This window comes from Guillardia theta (genome assembly GCF_000315625.1).
Source record: "Guillardia theta CCMP2712 unplaced genomic scaffold GUITHscaffold_314, whole genome shotgun sequence".
NCBI lineage: Eukaryota > Cryptophyceae > Pyrenomonadales > Geminigeraceae > Guillardia > Guillardia theta.
Genome location: NW_005434363.1, coordinates 1 through 22,962, shown reverse-complemented (window position 1 = coordinate 22,962; position 22,962 = coordinate 1). Strand labels below are relative to the sequence as shown.

Sequence of the window (22,962 nt, the reverse complement as noted above, 5' to 3'; positions counted from 1 at the left end):
GGAGGATGTGGGCAGGGGAATGAAGGGAAGCAGCAAGTAGAAGTTTCATTGACGACGGGGAATAACCAGGTCCAAATTGGATGTGATGGAGCTTGAGACTGCACTAAGGAAACTCGCACAGGTTTCTGAAAGTGCCTTTCTTCCTGCCTCTTGCTCTTGCTCCTGCCCTCTCTCCCGCCTCTCCTCCTCCTCTTTCTCTCTTCATCCCATCTGGACTCTATTCATCCCGTGCTTGTCATCACTTGCATTCCAGGACGAAGGAAGTGACCTCGGAAGTTTACTAGCCAAAGGTTCTTCTCCTGCCCCTGCCCCTGCCCCTGCCCCTGCCCCTGCCCCTGCCCCTGCCCCTGCCCCTCTCCGCCTCCTCGTACCTTGGTTGTGTGCCCTGAACATTTTCATCTGCCTCCTCGTTTCTGCCGCTCTTTCCCTCTTCTTATCTCTTGCTAGATGCCGCAGACCCTGCTCCTGCTGCTCCTGCTGCTCCTGCTGCTCCTGCTCCCCAAGAGGATCGTGCAGCAGCTGGAAAGAGTGTTGGACTTGGCTTCACTTTCAAAAGAGACTCACGCACTGGAAACTGGCAGGTCTAAAGCTTCTCCTCCTCTCCTACTTCCTCCTCCTCTCCCTCCTCTCCTACTTTCTCCTCCTCTCCTACTTTCTCCTCCTCTCCTACTTTCTCCTCCTCTCCTACTTCTCCCTCCTCTTCTGCTCCCTCCTCCTCCCGGTCTTCCTCCACCATGCCAATGTCCTCCTCCTCTCCTCCTCTTTCCCCTGTTTCCCGTCATCGTCATCGACCACCACCTGGTCCTCGTCCTCTCCATCCTCATCGTCTTCCTCCTTCTCTTCCTGACTTCTCTCCCCTGCTCAGGTCAATCGCATCAAGGAAGGTGGCTTTGCAGAGAAGGTCAGGAAAACTTCTCCCGCTCTCCGAGCTCGCCAGCTCTCGTTCTCCTCTCCTCTTCCTTCCCCTGCCCCTTACCCTTCCTCTCCACCTCCTCATCCTTCACACTCCCTGCCTGCCTGCCTGCCTGCCTGCCTCCCTCCTTCCCTCCCTCCCTCCTTCCCTCCCTCCCTCCCTCCCCTCCCTTTCTCTCTTTGACTCTCTCGCTAGTCCGGAAAGATTCAGTCAGGCTACGTCATCTTCTCCGTCGACGGCAAGAAGTAAGTCTAGCTAAGAGCCATGGTGGTGGAGCACGAGCACGAGCACGAGCACGAGCACGAGCAGGGGCAGGGGCAGGGGCAGGAGCAGGGGAGGGATATGTCGACGTGAAGGGGAGGAGGAAGATGTATGTGTTTGGAAGCAGAAAAGACAAGGAAGACGACGGACGAGGGGTGTGAGGGGAGGGAGAGAAGAAGAGGAGGGCAGAAGAAAAGAGGGAGGAGCAACCGACGGGCTCGTCTTATCCTCTGCAGGTGCTGCGGTATCAGCCAGACCGAGCTCGGGAGCCTGATCATGGGTCCAGAGGTGAGGAGAGAGGACGGTGGGACAGGCGAGGCAGGAGGGAGGAGGAAGGAGAAGAAGAGGAACGAGACAAGGAGTGGAGGGGGAGGAGAACAGGAGAGGTGGGGCAAAGGAACAGGAGAGGAGAGGGTGTTAGAGGAGAGGGGAGTGGAGGGGAAGGGAGGAGAGGAAAGGAAAGGAGAAGGGAGGGGGAAGGAGAGGAAGGAGCTGACAAGGTTGTGCAGGGCTCACGGGCAATGGTTGGGTTCTGCGTGACTGAGACGGACACTCCTTTCTTCCTCGAGTGTGAGAGGATGAGATCGAAGTAGAGAGGACGAGCGAGTGATGTCAACGGCGAGAGAATTGGAATTAGGAACTCCGAGATGTTGTGATGTAGACGAGGAGAGGGCAAGGGAGGAAGAGGAGGAGGAGGATGGGGAGGAGGAGGAGTGATCAATGTATGTAAGACTACCACCCTCACATGTTTTCATATGGTAACCGTCACTTCTCATTCATACAGATCCTCAAACTACTTCACATCCTCACTACTATAGTACACACTTCAACTCCCCCCCCCCTTCCATCCTGCACACCCCCTCTTACAGCTCCTCGTACAGCTCCTCCTCCTCCTCCTCCCTTGTCAAAACCTCCCTCAATGTATGAAGGTACTCTCCCCTAGTCCTCCAGTCCTACCCTCTCCCTCTCAGTCCCAACAGCTGGGCAGGCCTTCCTTCATCCTCCTTATGCTCACGCAGCAATTCCTGCCGCATCATGGAAATTCACGTCCCCCGTCATCGCCTTCAGCATCGTCTCTACCTGCGATCCTCATCAGCTCCCCGCTCCACCTCCTCTTCTCTCTTCCTCACCCCGCTCCCCATGCGCTCAATCGTCCGTGACCATGACCTGCCAGCAGCACATGAGCTCCTCCTCCCTCGTCCCCTCGCCCCCTCGCCCCCTCGCTCCGTCTCCTCCCTTGACACGACTAGAGCTTCAAACTACCTCTTGATCGCCTGCACCGTTATGTCCGCGTTGCTTCCCATCCTCGCGATGGTCCGTGTAGCCCATCGCCTGCGCTCAACACGTCACAACTCGTCTCCTCTCTCCTCCTTCCCTTGCTCCTCCTTCCCTCCCTTATCTTTCTCGTTCTCTTCGTCCTCACCTGTTCAGCCCTGGAAGCAGTGGCAGCGACCAAACATCGCTGGATGTGATTTCAAGAATCCCCCTCGACCGCTTCCTAATGATCCACCGAAGGTCCCCGCTCGGCTTCTCCACCGCCACAGCCTCCTCCTCTTCGCTTCCTTCACCAAGGGGCGAGGCCTCTGCAACCCTTCCGTCCTCCTCCTCTAACACGCGAGAAGTCTCGGGAGCGCCAAGCAGAAAGTCTTTCAGCCTAGGGCTCAGACCCTGCGGTCACGTCACAAACTCTGGAGCTCCGCCTTGCCCATCCCTTCCTTTTTATGCTTTCACTTCCCTCTCCCCCTCCTCCCCTACGGTCTTAAGGCTCTTCCCTCGCCCCAAGTGGTACCTGTAGCGGCAGGTGAACTTCAAGGAAGTCAAGTAGCTGCTTCCTGGAGGAAAAGTCTCAGTCTGTGCGCTCTTCGAGCCGTACCACTGAACCTGCTTGCTGCCGGTAGCCGATCGAACTTCTTGACCATCAGACATTCCGACGATTCTTCAACAGCTGACAGGGTTTGTAAGCCCCACCTCCCTCCTTGGGGGCTAAGGCATGCAAGGTACTCTTCCTACCTCGTTGTCGTCCCATAGGAAGGCCCGGTGATCCTTTCCAACATGCCCCACGCACTCTGCGGCGAACACGACGTCCTTGACGCTGCAAGTCACGAGAGTCTCCGGAGCTTCTTCCAGGCCCAGCTTCTCCTGCCACGTTGACATCAACATCGTTGACCAAGTAGAAGAACGTGCGAGGAGCAGAATCTGCTCCAGAGCTGTTGACGACGGCAGGGAGGTGTATTTTTTGGAGGGGAAAGGGGGGGGAGCAGAGTGGAGATACCTTGAGGACGTCACGAGCTGTGAGGAGCCGGAGGAGGCACATGCCGATATCACGCTCCTCGAGGTCGAGCAGAGGCTCGTCACCTGCCAACTCTTCCTTCACTACCCTCGCACGTGCCGCCTACTCCGCCCCCACCGGAATATGTTTGCAGGATCTCCTTGGGGTCAGTGATGCTTCCAGGAATGCGTAGGATGTGAACTGACTTCAGTTCCCCGTCGATCTCGATCACCTTCAACCGCGTCCCTTCGTCAGTGGCCGATGCAACCACCAACACAGCAAAGCCAACCTCCTCGTAATGCCAGGACGGGTCCCATCGAAGGGCTATCGTCGCCCTTCGGAAGCACGAATGATACCTTCCTTGACGTCAGAGACGACTCAGCAACACAGTCACCATCATCACATGAGCAAGGCGGATCTCATGGTGTAAATGCAAACTTTGCGATCGTGGAACTTTGAGAGCTCATCCAGCGCACGGTTCGCCTCTTCGTTCCAGAGCAGCCGGTACTGACGCTCCGAGTCACAAAAAAACTTCCTCACACCATGTTCTCGATACCAGATCCTTCAAATCTTCCTTGCTCCGTTGCATCCACAGCATTGCACATCCCTGCCACCTCAATCACCACCCAAAATACCTCTTCCCAACCCCCATCCCTCCTCCGCGATCGCACCCACCAGATCGTTGGCATCGTTTCCCCAGAAGCATGTCATGTCCAAGTCAAGCAGGCATAGGACGTTGAGACGTTTGTGGGGCTGATGCTGCACCTCATCCTCCAACTCTTCGTCCTTGAACCTGCCCACGGCTCCCGCTACCCTGGGCGGGGCACCCTCCTTGAGTTGTGACTCCAGCAAAATACGATTCTTCTCATGGTCAGCTTGGAGGAAATGCCGACTGGGACGCTTCTGTGGGATCTTCAAGACGTGATTGAGCGGTCTTCCAGGGTTAGACGCCACAAAGGCCTTGTCCAAGGTATTCTCCATGGAGTTGAATCTGCACAACAGCTGTGAGAGAATGTTTCAGGGGGAGAGAGATTGTTGTCTACTTGGTTGACCATGGCTCGTACTCGCAGGATGCTTCTAGAAGGAAGAAGGAGAAGCAGATTGTAGCAAGCGCAATGTACATAAAGTTCGCTGCCATGCCCTCTTTTTGTCAGCGTGCAAGGTATCACTGTCTGGAGCACGAGACTGCCTGGGACCTCTCCTATCAAGACCCACCAGCTCAGCGGAATCAATCGCGTTCAAACTTTGACTTGATTCCTCTGGCTCAACCAGGCATCTCTCACGAGCAGTCTTGTACCTGCTGTGACAAGCAAAGTGAGTCTTGAGCGTGTTAGACAACGCAAAGTCTTCCACTTCACTGCATGACAAACCCTGCTTTCCATATCCACTCAGCTCTCACGAGATCAACAGTCTGATAGTTCATGAAACACTCTCCTCATGCTCTTCCTGCTCCTGCTTTGCCTTCCCATACACCAACATTGGCCATCGCAATACCCCACAACCCCCGTTGCATTTTCGCAAGCCCAACAAATTTCTTTTTGAATTCGGACTCAAATAATGTTTGAAATATTTGTTCAAAGGTTGAAATTATAAACAATTAGATTGCTGGTACCCTATTGAAATTTGTTTCACCCACATAAATACGCCCCTTCTGGAACGCCTCAAAACAACAAAGTTTCAGTTCATTTTAAAAGCTTCAATATTGAAAATTATCCATCAAACTATCATGATAAATTTCAAATTTATAGATAGAATGTTTCCGTATGGGGGTACATGTCTCAAAATTTACAAATATCGATACGGGTTTCAACTACTACCCACCCCACGAATGAACCAAATACTGGACCCCACACACAGGTTTCTGAGGAAACCCGCTTCCAAGCACCCCTACATTTGTGTACCCCACCCATGACTGACACCTTCTATGACCCATGTCTGCGGACCACAGTCGTATTAGAGGAATCAAGCAAAGGGGGTCCTTCATGTCCATTGCTCCCGATAGGACGGGTACATTTCCCCAGAAAAATGGGAGTGAAAAATGTCAAGGGGGTCCTGCTTCGAGACCCTAGGGAGATTGGGGTGCAGCCCTCCTTTTTAAAACCTTTTTCAATCATCTACCGGTACAACTAAAACACATTTAAAAATGGGGGCGCAGTACTGAAGATGTGAAAAAGAGTTTTTTCAATGTTGTGGAAAGGGAAATCTTGTAACGACACCCCATTCTCTCAACGAAGGCTGAAGATCGTTACAGTCGCAATGACCGTTGCACATCCTGCTGCATCACAACGACGATCACACGTGCATATAGGGGGAGAGTGCGAACATAACTCTTTTCAAACTTCAATCGTATCTCACCGCCTTTTCAATTTTCAAAGGATTCCTTTTCACCATGAATTCATTGCGGTAAACCATAAAAACAATTTAGAACTCCCCAAGTTTGACCCCTACCCCTCTTCTTAGATTTAATAGAGGGTGGGGTAACACTGCGAAGAAGACTTTCTTCGTGGCAGATCGAGATCTTTGAAAAAAAACGCACGAGCGGATCTAATTCCTTTTTATACAAAAATATTTTTAGATCCAGGGATTCCGGAAGACCACCCCACCCCACTCTTTTCAAAATTGTGCGACACCACCCCATATATCCGTAGCCCCATGACCCAACCACCGGCCCTCTGAGCTTTGGGATCGCACAATTTACTATCACCCTGTAGTTCCCTGAAGTATTAAATAACATACTAATACAATATGAACATCCTTAAATCTCCAATGCATCTAATGAGAGCACGTCCGCTGGTAGTCAACTACCCCACCTATGTGCATACTATGCCCCCCTGCACCCCATGATTCGAAGACTGGGGGGTGGGGGTGATGATGGGTCTGTAGAACGTGGAATGGGGACGGATTTTCGACAAGTGTACTTATTTCAAACTTATTCCGTACTCACCTGCAAAGGTTCAAAATCAAATCATGATATTTGAATATTTACAAAGGCATGTATGTATATTTGGTAATAGTTTGAGGAGAAACAAGTCAATCATTGACCCTGCCGCGATTATTTTCTGCAAACACTGCCATCTAAAACTATTTTAGATGTTTTCCTCGTTCGGGCGGTCGAGAGAGGTAGGGGTGGTCAGAAACCGGTGGATATTCCAACAAAGAACCCGGCGTGCTCATGGACAAAGGGGGTCATCGAAAATTTGAGTAGGGTAGGGGTGGTCGGTCCCTAAGGCGACTCCATCAATCCGACCAAAGGGTCCTCTTCACTACCCCACCCTACACATACCGTTATTTGAAAGGGGTAAAGGGGGTCTTTTTGGATTTGGTGTGGGGGTAGGGGTATCAGGGGTCCATTGTCATGTGCAGTTGATCATCACCACATATGGGGGAAAGTAGGGGGTGGGGGGTAGACAGGTAGGGGATGTATCGGAAATGGTATGGTAAATAAAGGGTAGGGGTTATCCTTCCTAAGGAAAAATAAAGGGGGAATGCTTGATGGAGGGGGGTAGTGGAGTATTCAAGTGGGTCCATGCATGAGGGGGTAGGGTATACAGAGAGTAAAGGGTGGGTCGGGTGGCCGACTTTACGAAAATCGCACGAGATGGCGGCGACAGAGCAGATTAGGAGGTCGATGATGGTCGAGAGGAAGGGGGAAACAAGGAAAATGGCGCTTGAAAACAAGAGATAATGAGTGAGGAAGAGAGGTGGATGAATTCTAGGGAGACAGCCGTGTGTTGGACAGAAAGATCTTTAGGTGAAGATCTGCAAAGAGGATACTGCGTGAACATGTTCGAGAAAATTCGGGATTGATCTTGTTTTTACCAGTGATTTCGCATGATGAAATGATTTTTATATGGAGTGTTTAGTTAGAGAAACAAAGATCTTGTCGGCAGTGACAAAATTGTTGTCTCGATATCGTGATAAACCCTGATAATGGAGAAGCGACTCAATATAACAGTAGGGGAAGGATGGTGCAGAATAAGTCTTTAGGTGTATCACATGGTCTTGTATCCTTGTCTTCATTGCAAGCAACTATCTCCCCCAACCTCCCCGTGTTTGCAACCTGCACAGCAGCTCACCTCTGGTCCCGCAGGATGGACGCGCATGCACCGAAGCAGGGAGGCATGCACGCTTCGTCGCACAAGCCAGCGCCTCCCTCTCCGAGGAGAATGACTCTGATGGAGAGGAGGAAGCGAAAAATCATATCACCCATCAAGATGGACTGCGTTCAGCCCTTCTGCCGAAGAAACAACGACCAAGCTTGCGTCCTGACGGCGCCGGCCACCCATCTGAGGTTGAGCACCGTCAACGCAGGGGAGTTCTATCAGCTGCACAAGTGTCTAGATGCCAGGACGCAGGAAATTTTCTTCTATCCTACATACGTGGGCCCAGAGGACGAGAAAGAGAGCCATGTCGTGAAGTGGCCTGAGATCGTACACCTTCCTCCGACGGCCCAGGCTGCTCCTGCAGCATCTAGCGAGAACAACTCGTGCAAGACACCGGGGAGATCGGCTTCCTCGGACCTCTCAGGATTTTCAGAAGCCGAGACTTACCAGGCAGCCTGCGCCTCCTCGTCCGACTCGTGCGGGGCAGATGCCAAGACTGACCCATGCGACGGAACGCTCATGTACCGTAGGAAGAGGAAAGCGATCGCTCCTCTCGACATGACCTGCGTCTCCGACTTCAAGAGGAGGAGCCGCAAGCACCTCTGCATCCTCTCAGCTCCTGCCACTCACCTCAGGGTCGGCAAGTTCCAGGCTGGGAGCTTCCATGTCATGCACAGGTGCATCGACCTCCATACGAAAGAATTTTTCCTGTCGCCCGAGTATGTCGGCCCCCCCGGTAAAGAGCAGCTGCACAAGGTGAGCTGGCCGGAGGCCGTCGAATGCAACGAGCAGGAGCAGGAGCAGGAGCAGGAGCAGGAGGGAGTGCAGCAGCCGGAAAGTGCCAGCGGCTTCATCACTGGAAGCAGCTGTGACCCCCTTGAGCGCCTGGAGGTGAAGGATGTGGACGAGCTCGAGTCAGAAGGGGGAAGCGGCAGCGCGGCGCTCTGTATCCCCTCGCATACTCCTCAGCGGAAGCAGGTAGCCTCTAGAACTTCTCCAGGAACTCCATGCGATGTTGCGACGGCAACAGCTTGCTTTGTGAGCCGAGCTGTTCCACCCGAGTGATGCAGCCGGAGGTTTTTCCCCTTGTAGAGCCGTCAGAATACGAGCAGACCCGAGCGTCACATCACTTGAGTAAACATCAGGATGTACAAGAAACGAGCCATGCCCTTCGCTTCATGTCTCTTTCCCCTCCGCCATGTTTAAAGCAGTCGTCACTAACTACACCCATGTGTTTCTTTTGTTTCTATTGGAAAATAAACAATGAGGAGCTTTCAAACAACGCAGGCGTAAATTGCAATAGTGTCTTCTGCATTGTATAGAGTACACTGCGCGAGCAAGTTAGAAGCATGAACAGGTGCTACAGGTGCAGTCAAACCGTCTGTCCCGCGAATGTTGGTTGGAAGTCGAAAGTGCGCTGGTTCAACCAAACCTACAACGACAGTGAGCGGGGGCAAGAATACAATGACAAGTCCATACCTTAGAAGCTGTTTCATCTTGAGTGAAGGACATGATAGCTGCGTGGTTATCGCATCTTCCTCCGTCCATCTGGCACGAAAACGTCAGCGCAACTGTCAAAGTCATAGGGCTTACTGACTGACCTTGGAATCTATATTGGAGGTTGTCGGCTTGACCTTGACAGGATCGTCAGCTAACGGTTGCAACTTTGCTCCCGTCCACTCACTGAGAACATGTTCTTAATGGCGATCCACTCGGCTTTGAGCCACTTCTTGTGAGGAGTCCAGGGCCTGACGGAGGGTAGGCAGAAAGGAGGGGGAGGAGAAGGCGTCAGCTATGAGAGGAGGAGATGTTGCAGGACTCACTTGCACTGCTTCGGGAACTTGTCCTCGTCCTTGTTGATAGTGACTGACTTAAGGCAGATCCCATCGTAGATGAACCCTCCGATCTTCGAGCACCTGCCAGCGTTCTCAGTCGCCTGTATCCTCTTCGTCCCCTCTGACTCACTTGAGCTCGGTAGAGGATGGACCAACAGGCCCTGGGACCCCTGTGAACGCCGACGTCACTTCGACAGACTACCCCACCAGCACGAGATCTCAGAACCTGGTGGACCCATAGGTCCTTCGGGCCCTGGCACTCCCTTGGGTCCAACCGTTCCCTGTCCACAGGTCAGGCCTGCACCCTCCTGCATTCCTCTTCCGCACACCATCGGGCCAGGCTTGCCGGGCGGGCCTGCAGCGCCCCTTATCCCGATCCCTCCCTGCTCTCCCGTCTTCCCACGGAGGCCACTAGGGAGTATCAGCATGAGCGGCGAAGGACGAGCACACATCGAGCAACACACCGGCTTCCCTGGATCCCTGGGTGTCCTGGAAGTCCTGGTTCGCCGTCGTAGCCTGGAGGACCCTGGGGTCCTTGAGGACCGATCTACAGGGCCCAGTTAGCGGATCGCAGGCACAACCCCTTGGCCTCCTCCTTGCCTCCTTCTCCTTCTCAATGAGGTGGGTTTCGATGTTCTCGTCCTCCTTCCTGAGCCCTTCCTTGATGTCGAACAGATACGTCTGCAGAGTTTCCTGAAGCAACGAGATTTCACAATGCACGCAGGGGAGCATGACAGCGCAGAACCTTGAGGGACTTCATCACTTCCAGGCCGTGCTCGAGTCGCTCCTTGTTCCTCTGCGCAACGGCCTCTAGCCTCTTAAGCTTGATGTCGTTCTCCTCCATGTCCTCTTTCTGCTTCTTCGCAGCCTCCTCATCCAGGACTGGGCACGTCGGGCAACCAGCGGCAGACACAGCAACGTCTCCAAACCGGATGATCGTGGGGGGCGGGGCAGCCGGGGCAGGCAGCGTTTTGATCCTGACATTGCCGAGGGAGTCACCGTTGGGTGTGGTGACTTCGAAGCTTCCGATGGGATCAGTCTTGACGTAGGGCATGCCTGGAGGGTGCTCGGGGACCTCCATGGCGCCAGCCACGTGGAACTGGTCGAGCATCTGCGCTAGGGTCCTCTGGTTGTTCATGGGCACTGCTGGGAGGAGCTGGTAGAGCTCCGTGGGTGCATGATGATACGCCAGCAGCACTACCCCAAGAACAACAGTAAAGCATGCAGCATAGATCGCTGCAATGCTTCGGTTCTCAAGCATGGCAGCAGCCACCTGTAGGGCAGGCAGACACATCAGACATGGAAAGTGAATGTTGCGTTATCTATGGGACTCGCCGCAAACTTCTACGGGGGATTGAGGCATGAAACTAAGACATGAGCTCTGATACGACACTGTGGAGGCCAGGGGATACAAGCCAAAGGTTGCAGATGCATCAACATGAAATAAATAAGAATGCAAGAAGTCAAGCTCAAAAGTTGGAAAGCAAATCTGTGTCTAAACAACATGCAGGAGGATCACAATCAGCATCAGGATGACGATTCAACGAATCATCGTGACCAATCTCGCAGAGTTCGCTGAAATATCAAAACTACATCTGTTCATGGCGAAGTTCTTAAGAATTCATCTGCCCTTACTAGTTGTTTCTTACAGCAACTTCCCATCCATGACAACAGGCTTGACCTATACTTTGCCGTCCAACGTGCGGGCGAGTTCGGAATCTAACACTATCATATTGTTCTTTCATCCTTCATCATTCAACTGGAGATCGAGATTGAGCTCTTTTCATTATCCTCAAGACTCCTGCCTCTAGTAATCCTCCTCCTCCTCCTCCTCCTCCTCCTCCTCCTCCTCTTACTCCTCCTATCCTTCCCCTCCTATCCTCCTCCTCCTCCTCCTCCTCTTCCTCCTCCTCCTCCTCCTCGTTGTTTCCCAACCCCGCCTTGGCCATCCTTCCGTGGCTCTTCACCCTGTGATTTTAAAATATTTACTCAAGACATACCAGCACAACTTACAGGTAATTCAATTTATAAATTGAGTAATTTATTATTAATTTGTAGAAAGAATAAACTTAAATATAAAACTGAAACAGATCGACAGTGTCCAAGGATCAATACAAAACACAAATATATTTATATATCCAAAATACTTTTTTAAGTATTGAGGCGGGGTTGGTAAATGGGACCCACCCTGATAAACAGCTGTAAGATTGGGAGAAAGAGGGGGTGAACATGACGGGGTGTAACTAAAATATTAGGGGTAGGTGCCTTCGGGCAATGGTTTAGTACCCCCGTAAACGTAATTGTTTGCTGGGGTGATGAAACAAATCAAGGGGTAGGGGTGCCATGAAGAGGGGTAGGCGACTTCTGAGACCCCTCCTTCATTCCTGAGGGCAGGGCAGATTCCGCTTCAGTCCATGAAAGTCTTCATTTTATTTTGAAATATAAATATATTATTTCAAATATTACTGAAATAATATGCAATGTCCTGAAATACCCCTCGATGTGAAGGTAGAGGATTTTTTCCCATCGGTGAACAGGTATATGAAAAACATTTACTCAATAATTCTGTGGTAATGAGAAAAGGAAAAAAACAAGTACACCGGTATTTGGGTGGGAAAAAAGTGGAATAATGATCTGAGGGGTAGTCTCCGTTCCCCTCGCCATAGCGACGGGACATTGCAGTCGTCTGCAGCTTGCTTGAGCTGGAGGTAGACCAAGGAGGTGAAGAGGAGGAAGCTACCCAGGCACAGAGACAGCGAGAAGGAGAGGAAGTGAAGGCCAAGAGCACTTGAAGCAGTGAGTCTCTTGCTTCCTCGTTGCTCTGAAGGATCGGAACCAATCGACACTTGCTAGATTCACCTCAAACAACATGTCCTCAAAGTTTCTTCTCGTCCTGTTCTATCTAGCATTTTCAGACATTGCTTCTTCCTTGAGAAATATTCCCGGGTCGGCTCAGTGCATCAAAGTCGTACAGCTCCGCGGGGGGGCAAGCCCGCAAGCGGCCAGCGCCAACGGAGTTCCAGTAGCGAGGTCGGCGTCTGGAAGGGACCTCCAAGGAACGGCGTTCACCAAGATCGTGTACAAGAAGATCAACGGGGAGATCCACAAGTCCGTGGAGGTTGTCGGGTCATGGTCGAGATTCAAGACGAGGAACGCCATGACCAAGAACAAGGACGGCGACTTTGAGATCATCATTGAGCTCCCCAGGGGGCAGCACGAGATGAAGTTTGTGGTCGATGGGACGGAATGGCGCTGCCATCCAGGGATGGAGACGACGACTGACTCGCAGGGCAACATGAACAATGTCATCTTTGTCGACAACATCCCCGGAGCCAAACAGACCGAGAGGAAATTCACAACGTCCGATGGTGTGTATGTTGCCTCCAAGGACAGCCTTGAGATCGCAAGAGATGTTGTGTCCCGACTGGAGCAGGAGAGGCAGGTGGCGCAGGAGAAGCTGGCCAAGGCCCATTCACAGTTCATCGACACTTTGAAGTCAGAGCTCAACAGCGGCCTCGTGGCGCTGAACAGGAGCAAGACGGTTGTGAACGCGTTTCAGGAGCAGGGAAGCAAGGGACTGGTTTCTATCAAAGCAGCTGGCGAGGTAGCTGTGAGCGGCTGGTCGTGTGGCAGGTGTTGACCGCATGGCAGGCTAAGATCACTGAGATCCGATCGCACATGGAGAAGATCAGAGACATCCTTGATCAGAAGGAGAAGATTGCGATCAAGGCTGTGACAGAGAACATGCAGCAGAGGATCGCGGTCTTGGAGAAAGAAGTATGAGTGCTCTCCTCTCAACGGGATGTGGCTGAGAGTGTGCAGATCGCACGATATGGAGTCGTTGGGCCGGAGCTCCAGGAGCTCATCGACGACACCAACAAGGTCGCTTGCACGAGAACATAGTTGAAGGGTGCGTTGGCTCAATCCAGTTGCAGGCGTTGCACAGCAGCAGCACTGACAGTACGGCGTTTGCGAACAAGGCGAATGCTCTCGTGAGCAAGATCGAGACTGTGACGAGCAAGGTGAGTTTTGCCTATCATCTCGCATTTCTTCCTCTCTTAAGGTTCGACGATCCCTTCTGTGTTGCAGGCTGCTGCTTTGATGCCGCCAACGGATGATGCGGATTTCGAACATCTCCAGCTCAACCTTCTGCCGCCACAGAACGCGTGAGGCAGATGCTTTCAGTGTTGAGCGGCCCGGCCCTGTCAAGTTGTTTGTCTGCCTTATAACTACTGCTCTCGGATATTCGATGCGGCAGCCACTTCTAAGTTCTCAGAATGAGGTTGCTGATGGCAGATGACGATTATATTGACATTGTCCAGAAGTTTATTTTTGAGACTCAAAGATGTTCGAGCGGCCCTTATAATGTCAGAGAGTCAGTGACTCAGAATAAATCAGAGTCTATCGCACCGTTGGTCCCCGGAGTCCGCCGCTGCTGCCCCCCGGCGTGCCCAACAGTGACGCCACCGCTATGGCCGTGGCGCCGTGACTAAGTCTTCACTGACAGCCGTGATTCACCCGTACTCCGAGCAGTACGACGGTAGCCGGCGGTTGCCACCGTGACTCTCACCGTCGGGCCTACGGCGCACGGGGCCGCGACCGTCACACTCGCGGCCCGGCGCACTGCCAGCCGTTGCCGCCGCGGCCAGTTCAAGGAACTTCGGAAGCCTATCCGGAGAGTCGCCGGGCCAGCCTACCAGTCACAGTGCCGTGCCACTGCGGCCTGGCCACTGGCGGCCCGGCCGCGGCGGACGGACCCGGTCACCCGGTGACCCCGGCGCTGGCCGCAGTACCCGGGCCGGAGTAGTTTTCAGTTTAATTTTTTTATATTTCGATTTCTGTGTTGCAAAATAGAAACATATGGGTCAACTTTCAACATTACATATCTATATTTCAAATATGCATCAGTGTATTTCAATCTTATAATTAAGACTTTTAAAAGTTTTTAAAACTGGGCGACGAGATGATGATACGCACTTACGAAGTGGAGTGAGGAGAGAAGAGGAGGAACGAAACAAGTAGCAGGGAGGACTGAAGAGAAGGTACAGACACAAGAAGGAGGGAAGGAGAGGACGGAACAGGAGCGGGAGCGGGAGCAGGAGGACACACGTCTCAAGGATGAGACTGTAAACCGAGAGCTGCGTTAGTGACTTGGTTGGCGTATCTGGCGTTGAATTGGTACAAGACTTGTAAAGACAAGTCAAAAACTTGAGGGGGAACAGGCTCAGAACTTTTCTCTTCCAAGAAACTCGGTCGGTTGCTTGAAAATTACAGCTCAACGCTGCAAGGATGGCTGGGCTCGTCAGCGAAGAGTAAAGGGGATGACAATGAAGATTAACAGGTTGAAGTTCAAGTACAAATCCACCTGAAGGGCAGAGATCTCAGCGCTTCCTTGAAGTCTGGTGTTGTTGAACAAGAATCTCGAGCACCTCCATCACTGCCTCGAGGCTGGAAACAGGTGAGATGGTCAGGACGGACAGCGATGGGGTCAAGTGCGAGTACCCATCTCAGGGGACTTGGACCTTTGGCGACATCGTTTTGAGCTCGGAGTTCTGCTCTGGGAACATCGGGCATGTGGAAGCAGTGGACGATGAGCAGACATGCTTCGAGCTGAGGACCTCGCCGGACTGTGCTGGGCAGCCGTTCGAGACGAACTACAGGACATGGTTTTATTTCAGCGTGTCCGGGGCGAAGAAAGATCAGACCCTGACCTTCACTGTAATGAACATGAACCCGCAGACAAAGATGTTCAACCAGGGGATGAAGCCGGTGTACAGACTGGGGAGCTCTGCATGGGACAAGTGGGAGAGGATCAAGGACGAGGTCACATATTCTTGCGGTGAAGGAAGGCAGTTTCAGATTCGTTTCAAGTTCCGCTTCTCCTCCGACTCGACGGTCTTCTTTGCCTTCAGCTATCCTTACTCGTTCGAGGACGTGAAGAGGAAGCTCGATGCAATCCAGGACGCCGTCGCCTCAAAGCTGGGGGCGAAGACGTCGGAATCCGCCATCTACCTTGAGAGAGAGACTCTGACGTACTCGCTGGAAGGGAGGAGGATGGAGGTGCTGACCATCACCGACTACTTCGGAGCTTCTTCCGAGCGGGAGGAGGAGATCGAAAACTTGTTCCCGGAGGGAAAGCAGCGGCCGCTGGTGTTCCCGGAGAAGAAGTACTTCGTGCTCTCAGCCAGGGTCCACCCTGGCGAATCTCCTGCCCAGTGGATGTGGGACGGAGCCATAGACTTCCTAGTGAACAAGGAGGATCCGAGGGCCAAGGCTCTCCGACGGGCCTTCGTCTTCAAGGTTGTTCCCATCATCAACCCAGATGGGGTGGCCAGGGGTCACTACAGGGCCGACACCCAAGGGTTGAACCTGAACCGTTTCTATGACGCCCCGGACAGGACAAGGCACCCGACGGTGTGGGCGATCAAGGAGCTGGTGGTGTGGCTGAAGGGGAGGACGAACTTGAAGTTCTTCGTTGACCTCCATGCTCATGCCACGAAGCGAGGATGCTTCTGCTACGCCAACGCGCTGCCCACGTACCAGGAGATGATAGACAACATGATGTACGCCAGGATGATCGCGATCAACAGCGCCCACTTCGACTTCGGCTCCTGCGTGTTCAGCGAGAAGGCTATGGAGTCCAAGGACAGGAACGGGCAGTCCAAGGAAGGGTCAAGCAGGGTCGGGATCTACCGAGCGACGGGCCTGGTTCACTCCATGACAGTGGAGTGCAACTACAACGGGGGCGAGTCGTCAACAACAAGCCTCCTGCTGCCACCCAGGACCCGCGGGCCTCCCCCGGAGAGACGTGGAGGGGCCCGCTGCCAAAGTTCAACACGAGCATCTTCAGGGACGTGGGCAAGGCGCTCATGGTGGCGGCCCTGGACATGGAAGAGCTGAACCCTTGGTCCCGCGTCCCCAACTCGCACAGCAAGAGCATGGCAGAGACGCGGGAGTGGGTCAAGAGCAAGCTGCTGTCCATCGATCCCTACCGACAGCAGATCCTGGCGGACAAGAAGGCGGCGCAGGCGAGCAAGGCCTCGAACGCGACAGAGAAGACGGTCAAGAGGCAGATCAGCTTGGAAAGGGGGGGAGGACGTTGCAGGAGGTCAGCACGAGGAACAATGTCGAGAAGAACAGCACTCCTGTGCTCCCCGGCCCCGTGAAGCCTGCCAGGTTCATCAGAGTCAACTGCTCGGTCAAGAAGGAGGCTGTGGAGGAGGCGACAGGAGAGAACGCGGCGGGGGAGGAGGTGGCCGTGGAGGAGGCAGAAGAGCCACGAAGCCCCAGTTCCAGTGAGGATGTGACGGAAGATCAAAGCTCCTCCAAGGTCGTGCCGAGGAACCTCCCTCCTCCCTCTCCTCCCCTCTCCTCCCCTCCCCTCCCCTGCTCCCTCTCCTCTCGCTCCTCTGCTATCCTCCCCTTCCTCCCCTTCTTTCCTCACCAGCCCTCGTTTCTTCCAGTCCCCTTTCCCTTCTCCCTCCCCCTTCCTACACCACCCTCTTCCTCCCCCTCCTCCATTCTGAACTTGTTCAGTTTCCTATTGCTCTTACCTCGTTCTCTTTCAGGCATCTGAAGGCTTCAGCGAGGCTCAGGAGTCGGAGAGTTCGGATGCGTCTGAGGCCATGCAGAGGCTGGTCCTGCAGGATGCGCTCGCCGACAAAGGTGAATATCTCCCTGCCTCCCTCCCTCCAATGTCTCGTCCTCTGATGTTCCGACGTCTCATTGCATCCCAGACATCAACGTCCTTCCGAGACCGCCTGAGCTCCCGGACATCCAAACGATCTCCCGCACGTCCTCAGGCTCTATGCTCCATCCTCCTGCTAACTGGAGGTCCTTCCCCTCCCCCTCCCCTTCCCTTTCTCCCCGCTCCTCCCCCTCCTCTTCCTCCTCCCTCCTTTCTTGCCTCCCTCTCACCCTCTTCCCATTGCTGCTGGTTGAGCCATCCTTCTGCCATGACTATCCGTGTTTACCCTCCTCACGCTCTTCTCCCTCCTTCCGTTCACCTGCTTCTCTCGCAGCCTCGTCGGGAGAATTCGCCATGCCACGAGCACTTCCAGGGTTTGTACCCCACCATCTTCAAGCCTCCTTCCTCCCTCCCTTCCCTCCCTCCCTTCCCTTCCCTCCCTCCCTCCCTCCTTCCCTCCCTCTCTGCCCTTCCATCTTTTGTTGCCAATTCTTCTCTCTCCCTCCTCCTCTCCCTCGCCCCCTCCCTTCACTCCCCTGCTCGCCTTCACAACCTCCTCCTCCCCTTCTCTGATTTTCACCCATCAGATCCCTACTCGTGCAGCTGCTCGAGCTGTGGACGAGAATCAGCGCAAACCTCGCGCGTCCTCCCTCAAGTCGTTCACTGACCTGCCTCCCTCCGCCTCCAGCAAGGCCTTCCGGGCTACTTTCGCGCCCCACAACCGGGTGAGGAAGGAGGAGGGGATGGGCAGCTGGGAGGATCAGGAAGATGCAGGAGGAAGGGGAGGAGGCGAGGTGGGGCAGGAGGGTGGAGAGCGATCACAAACGAGCATGCACTTGCAACGAAGGGTGGAGGAGGGAAGGGATCAGGGGAGGAGGGAAGAGCGGGAAGGAGCGAGGAGGAGAGGGGAGTTGGAGGAGGCTGATGTTGAAGCAGGCGAGACAAGGAGAAGGTCGGCGGGAGCAGGGGGGGAAAGTGAGCAGGACAGAGGAGGTGCGAGGGATCGGCGAGACGCTGGAGTGCCGAGGGTTCAAGAACGTGCTGAGGCCGAGCTGAGGAAGGAGTTTGTGTACAGAATTTTGTTTGAATAAGATGACAAGAATGATTGAAGGGGAGAGGAGGAGGAGGAGGAGGAGGAGTTAGAAGTCTAGCTGGCACAAGCAGGCAACTCCACGAAGGATCCAGTGGGAGGCGTCTGGTGGGATATCAGAGGAGAGGCAGGAAGGAGCGAGCAGAGCAGAGTAGCAGGAGGAGTGAAGGAGAAGAGGAAAGGAGCAGAAAAGAGTGAGGTACATAGCAAGGAGAATGGTGGGAGAGGAGAAGGAGAACGTTGGGGGGGAGGGGGGAGGAGGAAGGCGAGGAGTGGGGAGGAGGATCAAGGTGGGATGGAGAGGAGCAGGAGCAGGAGCTCTGACCTCTAGGGGAAGGAAGAACAATGTCCATGACGAAGTTTGTGGAGTGCCCGGTGGTTGAGAGGGTTCCCCTCCTCCCGTGGGCGTGAGCGGAGGTGAAGATTTTCGGGAGGGGGGGGGGGGGTAGCAGCAGCAGCAGCAGCAGCAGCAGCAGCAGCAGCAGCAGCAGCAGCAGCAGGCTGGGGGCAAGGGAGAGAGCAGGAAGAAACTGATACCTTGCGCTGGTCTTGTAGATTGGACATGTGTACTCGTTCGAGGACTTCTCGATGTCCTGCAAGGAATGAGTATGTGTAGAGAGCAATTTTTTTTTTGAAGCAGGAAGAGGGGGGGGAGGAGAAGTAGCAGCGGCAGCGGCAGCCGTGGGAGTGCAGGAGCAGCAGATGGAGGAGGAGGAGCAGGAGGAGGAGCAGGAGAAGGCGAGGGAGCAATAGGAGAAGCAAGCAAATTCTACCTTTGTCTCGCAGGGCTTGAAGAGGACGATAGGCATGGGGATGAAAAGAATTTTCGGCTGCTGCTCGGCCAGGTGATTCTGCTGGGGGTCCCACCCAGCGCCGTCAAGGAAGAGGCCATGGATATAGCAGCCATCCTCAGGACGATCGAGCTCCTCCTCGGCCTCGCGCATGACCTGGAAGGACCAGCTGAGAGTGTCTATCGCCTTCTTGTGCTTCCTCGCGAAGTTCTGGAGAGTCCCGGTGAGGAAGGACTGAGTGAAGTAGAAGCCCGAGAGCCAGAACACGCAGGGAGCTCCGTTGTTGATCCAGGTCTGGAAGAAGTGGAGGCGGCGGAGGAAGTCGTCGTAGAAGGGGCCGAGGGGCTTGAGGGAGGGGTAGCACTTGCTGCTCCAGAGGGAGGGGATGGAGCCGTTAAGGAAGGATACAGACATCCGCTCGAGGTCGGAAGACATCAACACGATGCCCTTGACGGCGTTGAGGAGCTGCTGCAGGCTTGAGCGGACGTTGTCGATGACGACGTTGAAGCGGAGGAGCTCCTGGGTAAGGACTGTGTTCATGCTGTCCGTGTAGAGAGTTGGATACTTCTCCTGCACGTCCTCCACGTTCCATGGCAGGCCGAACTTGTAAAAGTCGCTGCGCTCAGGAAGCCTTTCCAGCATCTCCAGCGCCATGGTCTCCAGGGTGCTGTCGGCCGACTTGCCTCCTCCTCCTCCTCCTCCCTTGGGCATGAGGAGGAGGAGAGAGTCGAAGAGAGAGTAGGTCTCGGCTGTAGCAAAGGTGATATTTGCGTTCTCATGAAGGCCGAAGCACTCGGGGGCCTCTACGAGCGGGAGATTGCGGAGAAACTGTTTGTGATCCTCTACAGTCCCATCGGGAGGAGCGAAGTAGATGCCTGACTCAGAGAACTTGTAGTCTTCGTCGAGCTGCAGGAAGGAGGAGGAGCAGCAGGAGCGGGAGGAGCAAGAGCAGGAGCAGGAGCAGGAGCAGGAGGAGCAGGAGCAGGAGGAGTATGAGTGGGAGCAGGAGCAGGAGGAGCAGGAGCAGGAGGAGGAGCAGGAGGAAAAGGAGATGGTAAAAGAGAGAAAGAGATCATGTCAGAAAAGAACGCTTCTGGAAAAGGGCGTAGACGAGGAGAAGGCAAAAGCAGGGGAAGAGAAGGAGGAGGGAGGAAGGAAAGAGTAGTTGCAGCTGGATACAACTGAGAAGTGAAGGAGAGGGGAAGAGAGAAGGCCAATAGAGACAGGAGAGGCAAGAAGCGAGTAGTCCGGTGAAGAAGAGGAAGCAAAAGATAGAAGGAGGCAGGAGACAAGGAAGACGAGGACAAGGACAAGGACAAGGACAAGGACAAGGACAAGGACAAGGACAAGGAGGAGCAGGAGCAGGAGCAGGAGGAGGAGCAGGAGCAGGAGCAGGAGCAGGAGCAGGAGCAGGAGGAGAAAGGGAGAGGAGGAGGAGAAGGAGGAGGAGGAGGAGGAGGAGAGTACTAACCACTCTGGGGGTGTAGAGGAGCTCGAGCATGGTGTTGACAGTCGTGCGGTCATGGGCGTCTGTGACCCTCCCCCCGTAGTTGGTCTCTCCTGCCGTGTAGCGCAGCGCAGCCCAGGGAATCTGCTCGAACTCCTCGAGGAACATCTTGACCTGCGTCTGACAGATGCGGAGGTCCGACTCGGTGAACTCGTAGGGGATGTTGAAGCCTAGGGGTCCGAACTTCCTCCTCTCCTGCAGGGAGGCGTGGAAGAATGCGAGGGAGAAGTGGAGCTTGCGAAGCTGGGCGACTTTGGAGCAGCCCTCGAAGAACGAGTCCTCGATGACGAAGTACGTGTTGAGCATGTTGGCTCGGAGTCCCTTGGGCGGCTGCAGCGTCATCTTCACTCCGTTCTGCAGGATGGCGACTGGGAACTTGTCGGAGGGGTAGGAGGTCAGCCAGAGACGGAACTGAGCATGGCAGCGCTCGGGCGAGAGCTTCTCTACCTTGGCCTCCAGTGCTGGCATCCAGGAGGGAGAGAGGTGGCAGTTCTGCAGGACGACCCAGGAGCCTCTGTCGACTGCGTCCTCTATCATCCGCTCAGCGATGGGCCCCTGCCCCTGGCCGAGGGAGAGCATGTCGAGCTTGATGCCGACGGAGTCGGCAAACTGGATGAGGGAGGCGTTGGGGTCGGCGCCAGGGGAGAGGACGAAGATGAGCGGGGAGGTAGGAGAGGAGTCGTCGAAGCAGTTCTGAAGGTCGAAAGGAGGAGGCTCGACAAACTTCTGCCCCATCTCCTCCACCACCAAGTTCTGCACCTCCTGCACGATCTTGTCCGGGCGGAGGCATCGGAGGATGGTGAGCTTCTGGAAGCTGCTGTACTTCTTGTGCATGACGCCGGGGAACTTCATCCTTGCAGGGTCCGCGCTGTCGTAGATCTGCTTCCAGTCGTCCACATGCAGCACGAACTCCTTGCCCAGCTCCTTGAACTGCTCCAGCAGCGTCGCCTGCAGGATCTCAGTCCATGCTCGGTCGGGGAACCACTCGGCGGGTTTGGGAGGAGGGTTGGCGCCTGCGGGCCCAGCGACGCCGCTGAGGAGGAACTTAAGCTCGGCGGTGGAGATGAGCTGCTGCCAGATCATGAGCTTGGAGCAGACGAGGAAGGAGTAGAGGAGCTTGTCCTTTTCGAAGAGCGAGCGGCAGACGTTCCTGTACAGGGAGTAGGTGAAGAAGTCGATGAGAACCTGAACGCGCGCCGCTATGTCGTCAGAGGACGAGGAGTCGTGCATGGCTGCTACGAACAGGTTCACGAACCAGCCAAGGGAGTACTGGTACATGGGCTCGATGCTCCTGAGGTCTGCCACACAGAAGAAGAGCAAGGAGCCCCTCTCGGCGTACGGCTTGTAGAGCATCCTTGCCTCGTTTATCGTGTTCTCCGTCCTCTCCGCCGCCTCCAGCGCCGTCATGATCTCGCTTGAGGTGACCTTGGAGGCAGAGAGCGTATTGATGAGCTCCTCGTCTTCCAGGATGTCACCTCCTGCCTCCGACAGCATCTTCAAGATCTTGTCCTCGATCTCCGCTATCTGCTTCTTGAACCCGGCGTTCTGCACCACCAGCTTCTGCCTCTCCTCCTCAAGGTCCGCCCTCTCAGTCTCGACCGTGATCCCCAGGAGCTGGTCCTCGAGCCCTTGCGGGGTGATAGTGAAGTTGATGAGGACGACTTTGGTGGAGATCTCGGGAGTGTAGTGAGGGCTGGGGAGTTTGGTAGTGACGTAGAACTTGAACTGAGGGGAGTACTCGACTGCGCTGTCCCCTATCTTCATCATTAGTGTGTTGCCTGACTTGTAGGTCTGGCGGGTGAGGACGGGCTCAAGGATAGAGTCGATAGTCTCCCCGACGTTCTCGAGGAGGACAGGACGGCCGTACTGCACGCAGCCCTCGATGCGGCGGACGAAGTCGGACTGACTGAGCTTGACGACCTGGGAGTGGAGTGAGAGGAAGGAGATGAGGAGGAGAGGAGAGGAGAGGAGAGATTAAAAAGGAGGGGGGTTGGGGGGAAGGAGGAGAGAGAGTAGGAGGAGCAGGAGGTCCTCCTGCTCCTGCTCCTGCTCCTGCTCCTGCTCCTCCTGCTCCTGGTGGTGGTAGAGGAGGAGGAGCAGGAGCAGGAGCAGCTCCTGGTGAAGGAGGGAGGAGGAGGAGCAGGAGGAGGAGCAGGAGGAGGAGCAGGAGGAGGAGGAGCATCTACTCGTTCCTCACCTCGAGGGAGTTTTCTTTCTCCATGTTGCGGATCCATCGATTGGCTTGACCCTTTGACATGTCGTCAGCGCAATGTGAACCGGAACAAGACAAGAGAAGACATCATCGGTGATGGTACATGATACAGCGATTGCGATGCGACACAACAGTGACATCAAGAAAGTAACGATCAACAAACATGGTTGCTATTTGCTGCTGATCAAATGATTTGCGATCATTTCATGACATCCAAAAAGTCAGACGCGCTCCTGACCCTAATCGTATTGCGCGCGATCCCCTTCTCTCCCCTTCTTCCTCTCTCCTCCTCCT

The 22,962-nt window shown here is 54.6% G+C and overlaps 6 protein-coding genes across 6 annotated transcripts; 3 read left to right on the top strand and 3 right to left on the bottom strand.

Annotated features, from left to right (window-relative positions):
• Positions 1-3,668: 3,668 nt before the first annotated feature.
• Positions 3,669-4,424, bottom strand: GUITHDRAFT_166879 (hypothetical protein; the record flags this gene model as incomplete). Its single annotated transcript, XM_005818400.1, has 5 exons — positions 3,669-3,675; positions 3,733-3,799; positions 3,847-3,950; positions 4,000-4,050; positions 4,079-4,424. 3 exons carry the CDS (start codon positions 4,422-4,424, stop codon positions 3,907-3,909), a joined length of 441 nt encoding a protein of 146 aa, XP_005818457.1. The 3' UTR covers positions 3,669-3,675; positions 3,733-3,799; positions 3,847-3,906.
• Positions 4,425-7,531: 3,107 nt separating this feature from the next.
• GUITHDRAFT_166878 (hypothetical protein) lies at positions 7,532-8,611 on the top strand (the record flags this gene model as incomplete). Its single annotated transcript, XM_005818399.1, has 1 exon — positions 7,532-8,611. One exon carries the CDS (start codon positions 7,535-7,537, stop codon positions 8,609-8,611), a length of 1,077 nt encoding a protein of 358 aa, XP_005818456.1.
• A 209-nt stretch (positions 8,612-8,820) lies between these two features.
• Positions 8,821-10,642, bottom strand: GUITHDRAFT_122336 (hypothetical protein; the record flags this gene model as incomplete). The annotated part of the gene is made up of 12 exons (XM_005818398.1): positions 8,821-8,874; positions 8,925-8,978; positions 9,026-9,094; positions 9,148-9,180; positions 9,231-9,294; positions 9,370-9,462; positions 9,512-9,551; positions 9,608-9,662; positions 9,711-9,792; positions 9,846-9,915; positions 9,963-10,074; positions 10,127-10,642. 12 exons carry the CDS (start codon positions 10,640-10,642, stop codon positions 8,821-8,823), a joined length of 1,242 nt encoding a protein of 413 aa, XP_005818455.1.
• A 1,398-nt stretch (positions 10,643-12,040) lies between these two features.
• On the top strand, positions 12,041-13,551 carry GUITHDRAFT_166877 (hypothetical protein; the record flags this gene model as incomplete). The annotated part of the gene is made up of 5 exons (XM_005818397.1): positions 12,041-12,985; positions 13,033-13,158; positions 13,204-13,263; positions 13,317-13,403; positions 13,471-13,551. The coding sequence occupies exons 1-5, from the start codon at positions 12,251-12,253 to the stop codon at positions 13,549-13,551; spliced, it is 1,089 nt and encodes a 362-aa protein (XP_005818454.1). The 5' UTR covers positions 12,041-12,250.
• Positions 13,552-14,844: 1,293 nt separating this feature from the next.
• On the top strand, positions 14,845-16,688 carry GUITHDRAFT_159045 (hypothetical protein; the record flags this gene model as incomplete). Its single annotated transcript, XM_005818396.1, has 4 exons — positions 14,845-16,104; positions 16,146-16,340; positions 16,460-16,507; positions 16,611-16,688. The coding sequence occupies 4 exons, from the start codon at positions 14,845-14,847 to the stop codon at positions 16,686-16,688; spliced, it is 1,581 nt and encodes a 526-aa protein (XP_005818453.1).
• Positions 16,689-18,207: 1,519 nt separating this feature from the next.
• Positions 18,208-22,713, bottom strand: GUITHDRAFT_83101 (hypothetical protein; the record flags this gene model as incomplete). The annotated part of the gene is made up of 6 exons (XM_005818395.1): positions 18,208-18,263; positions 18,484-18,554; positions 18,696-18,751; positions 18,932-19,855; positions 20,421-22,376; positions 22,654-22,713. The coding sequence occupies 6 exons, from the start codon at positions 22,711-22,713 to the stop codon at positions 18,208-18,210; spliced, it is 3,123 nt and encodes a 1,040-aa protein (XP_005818452.1).
• Positions 22,714-22,962: the final 249 nt, after the last annotated feature.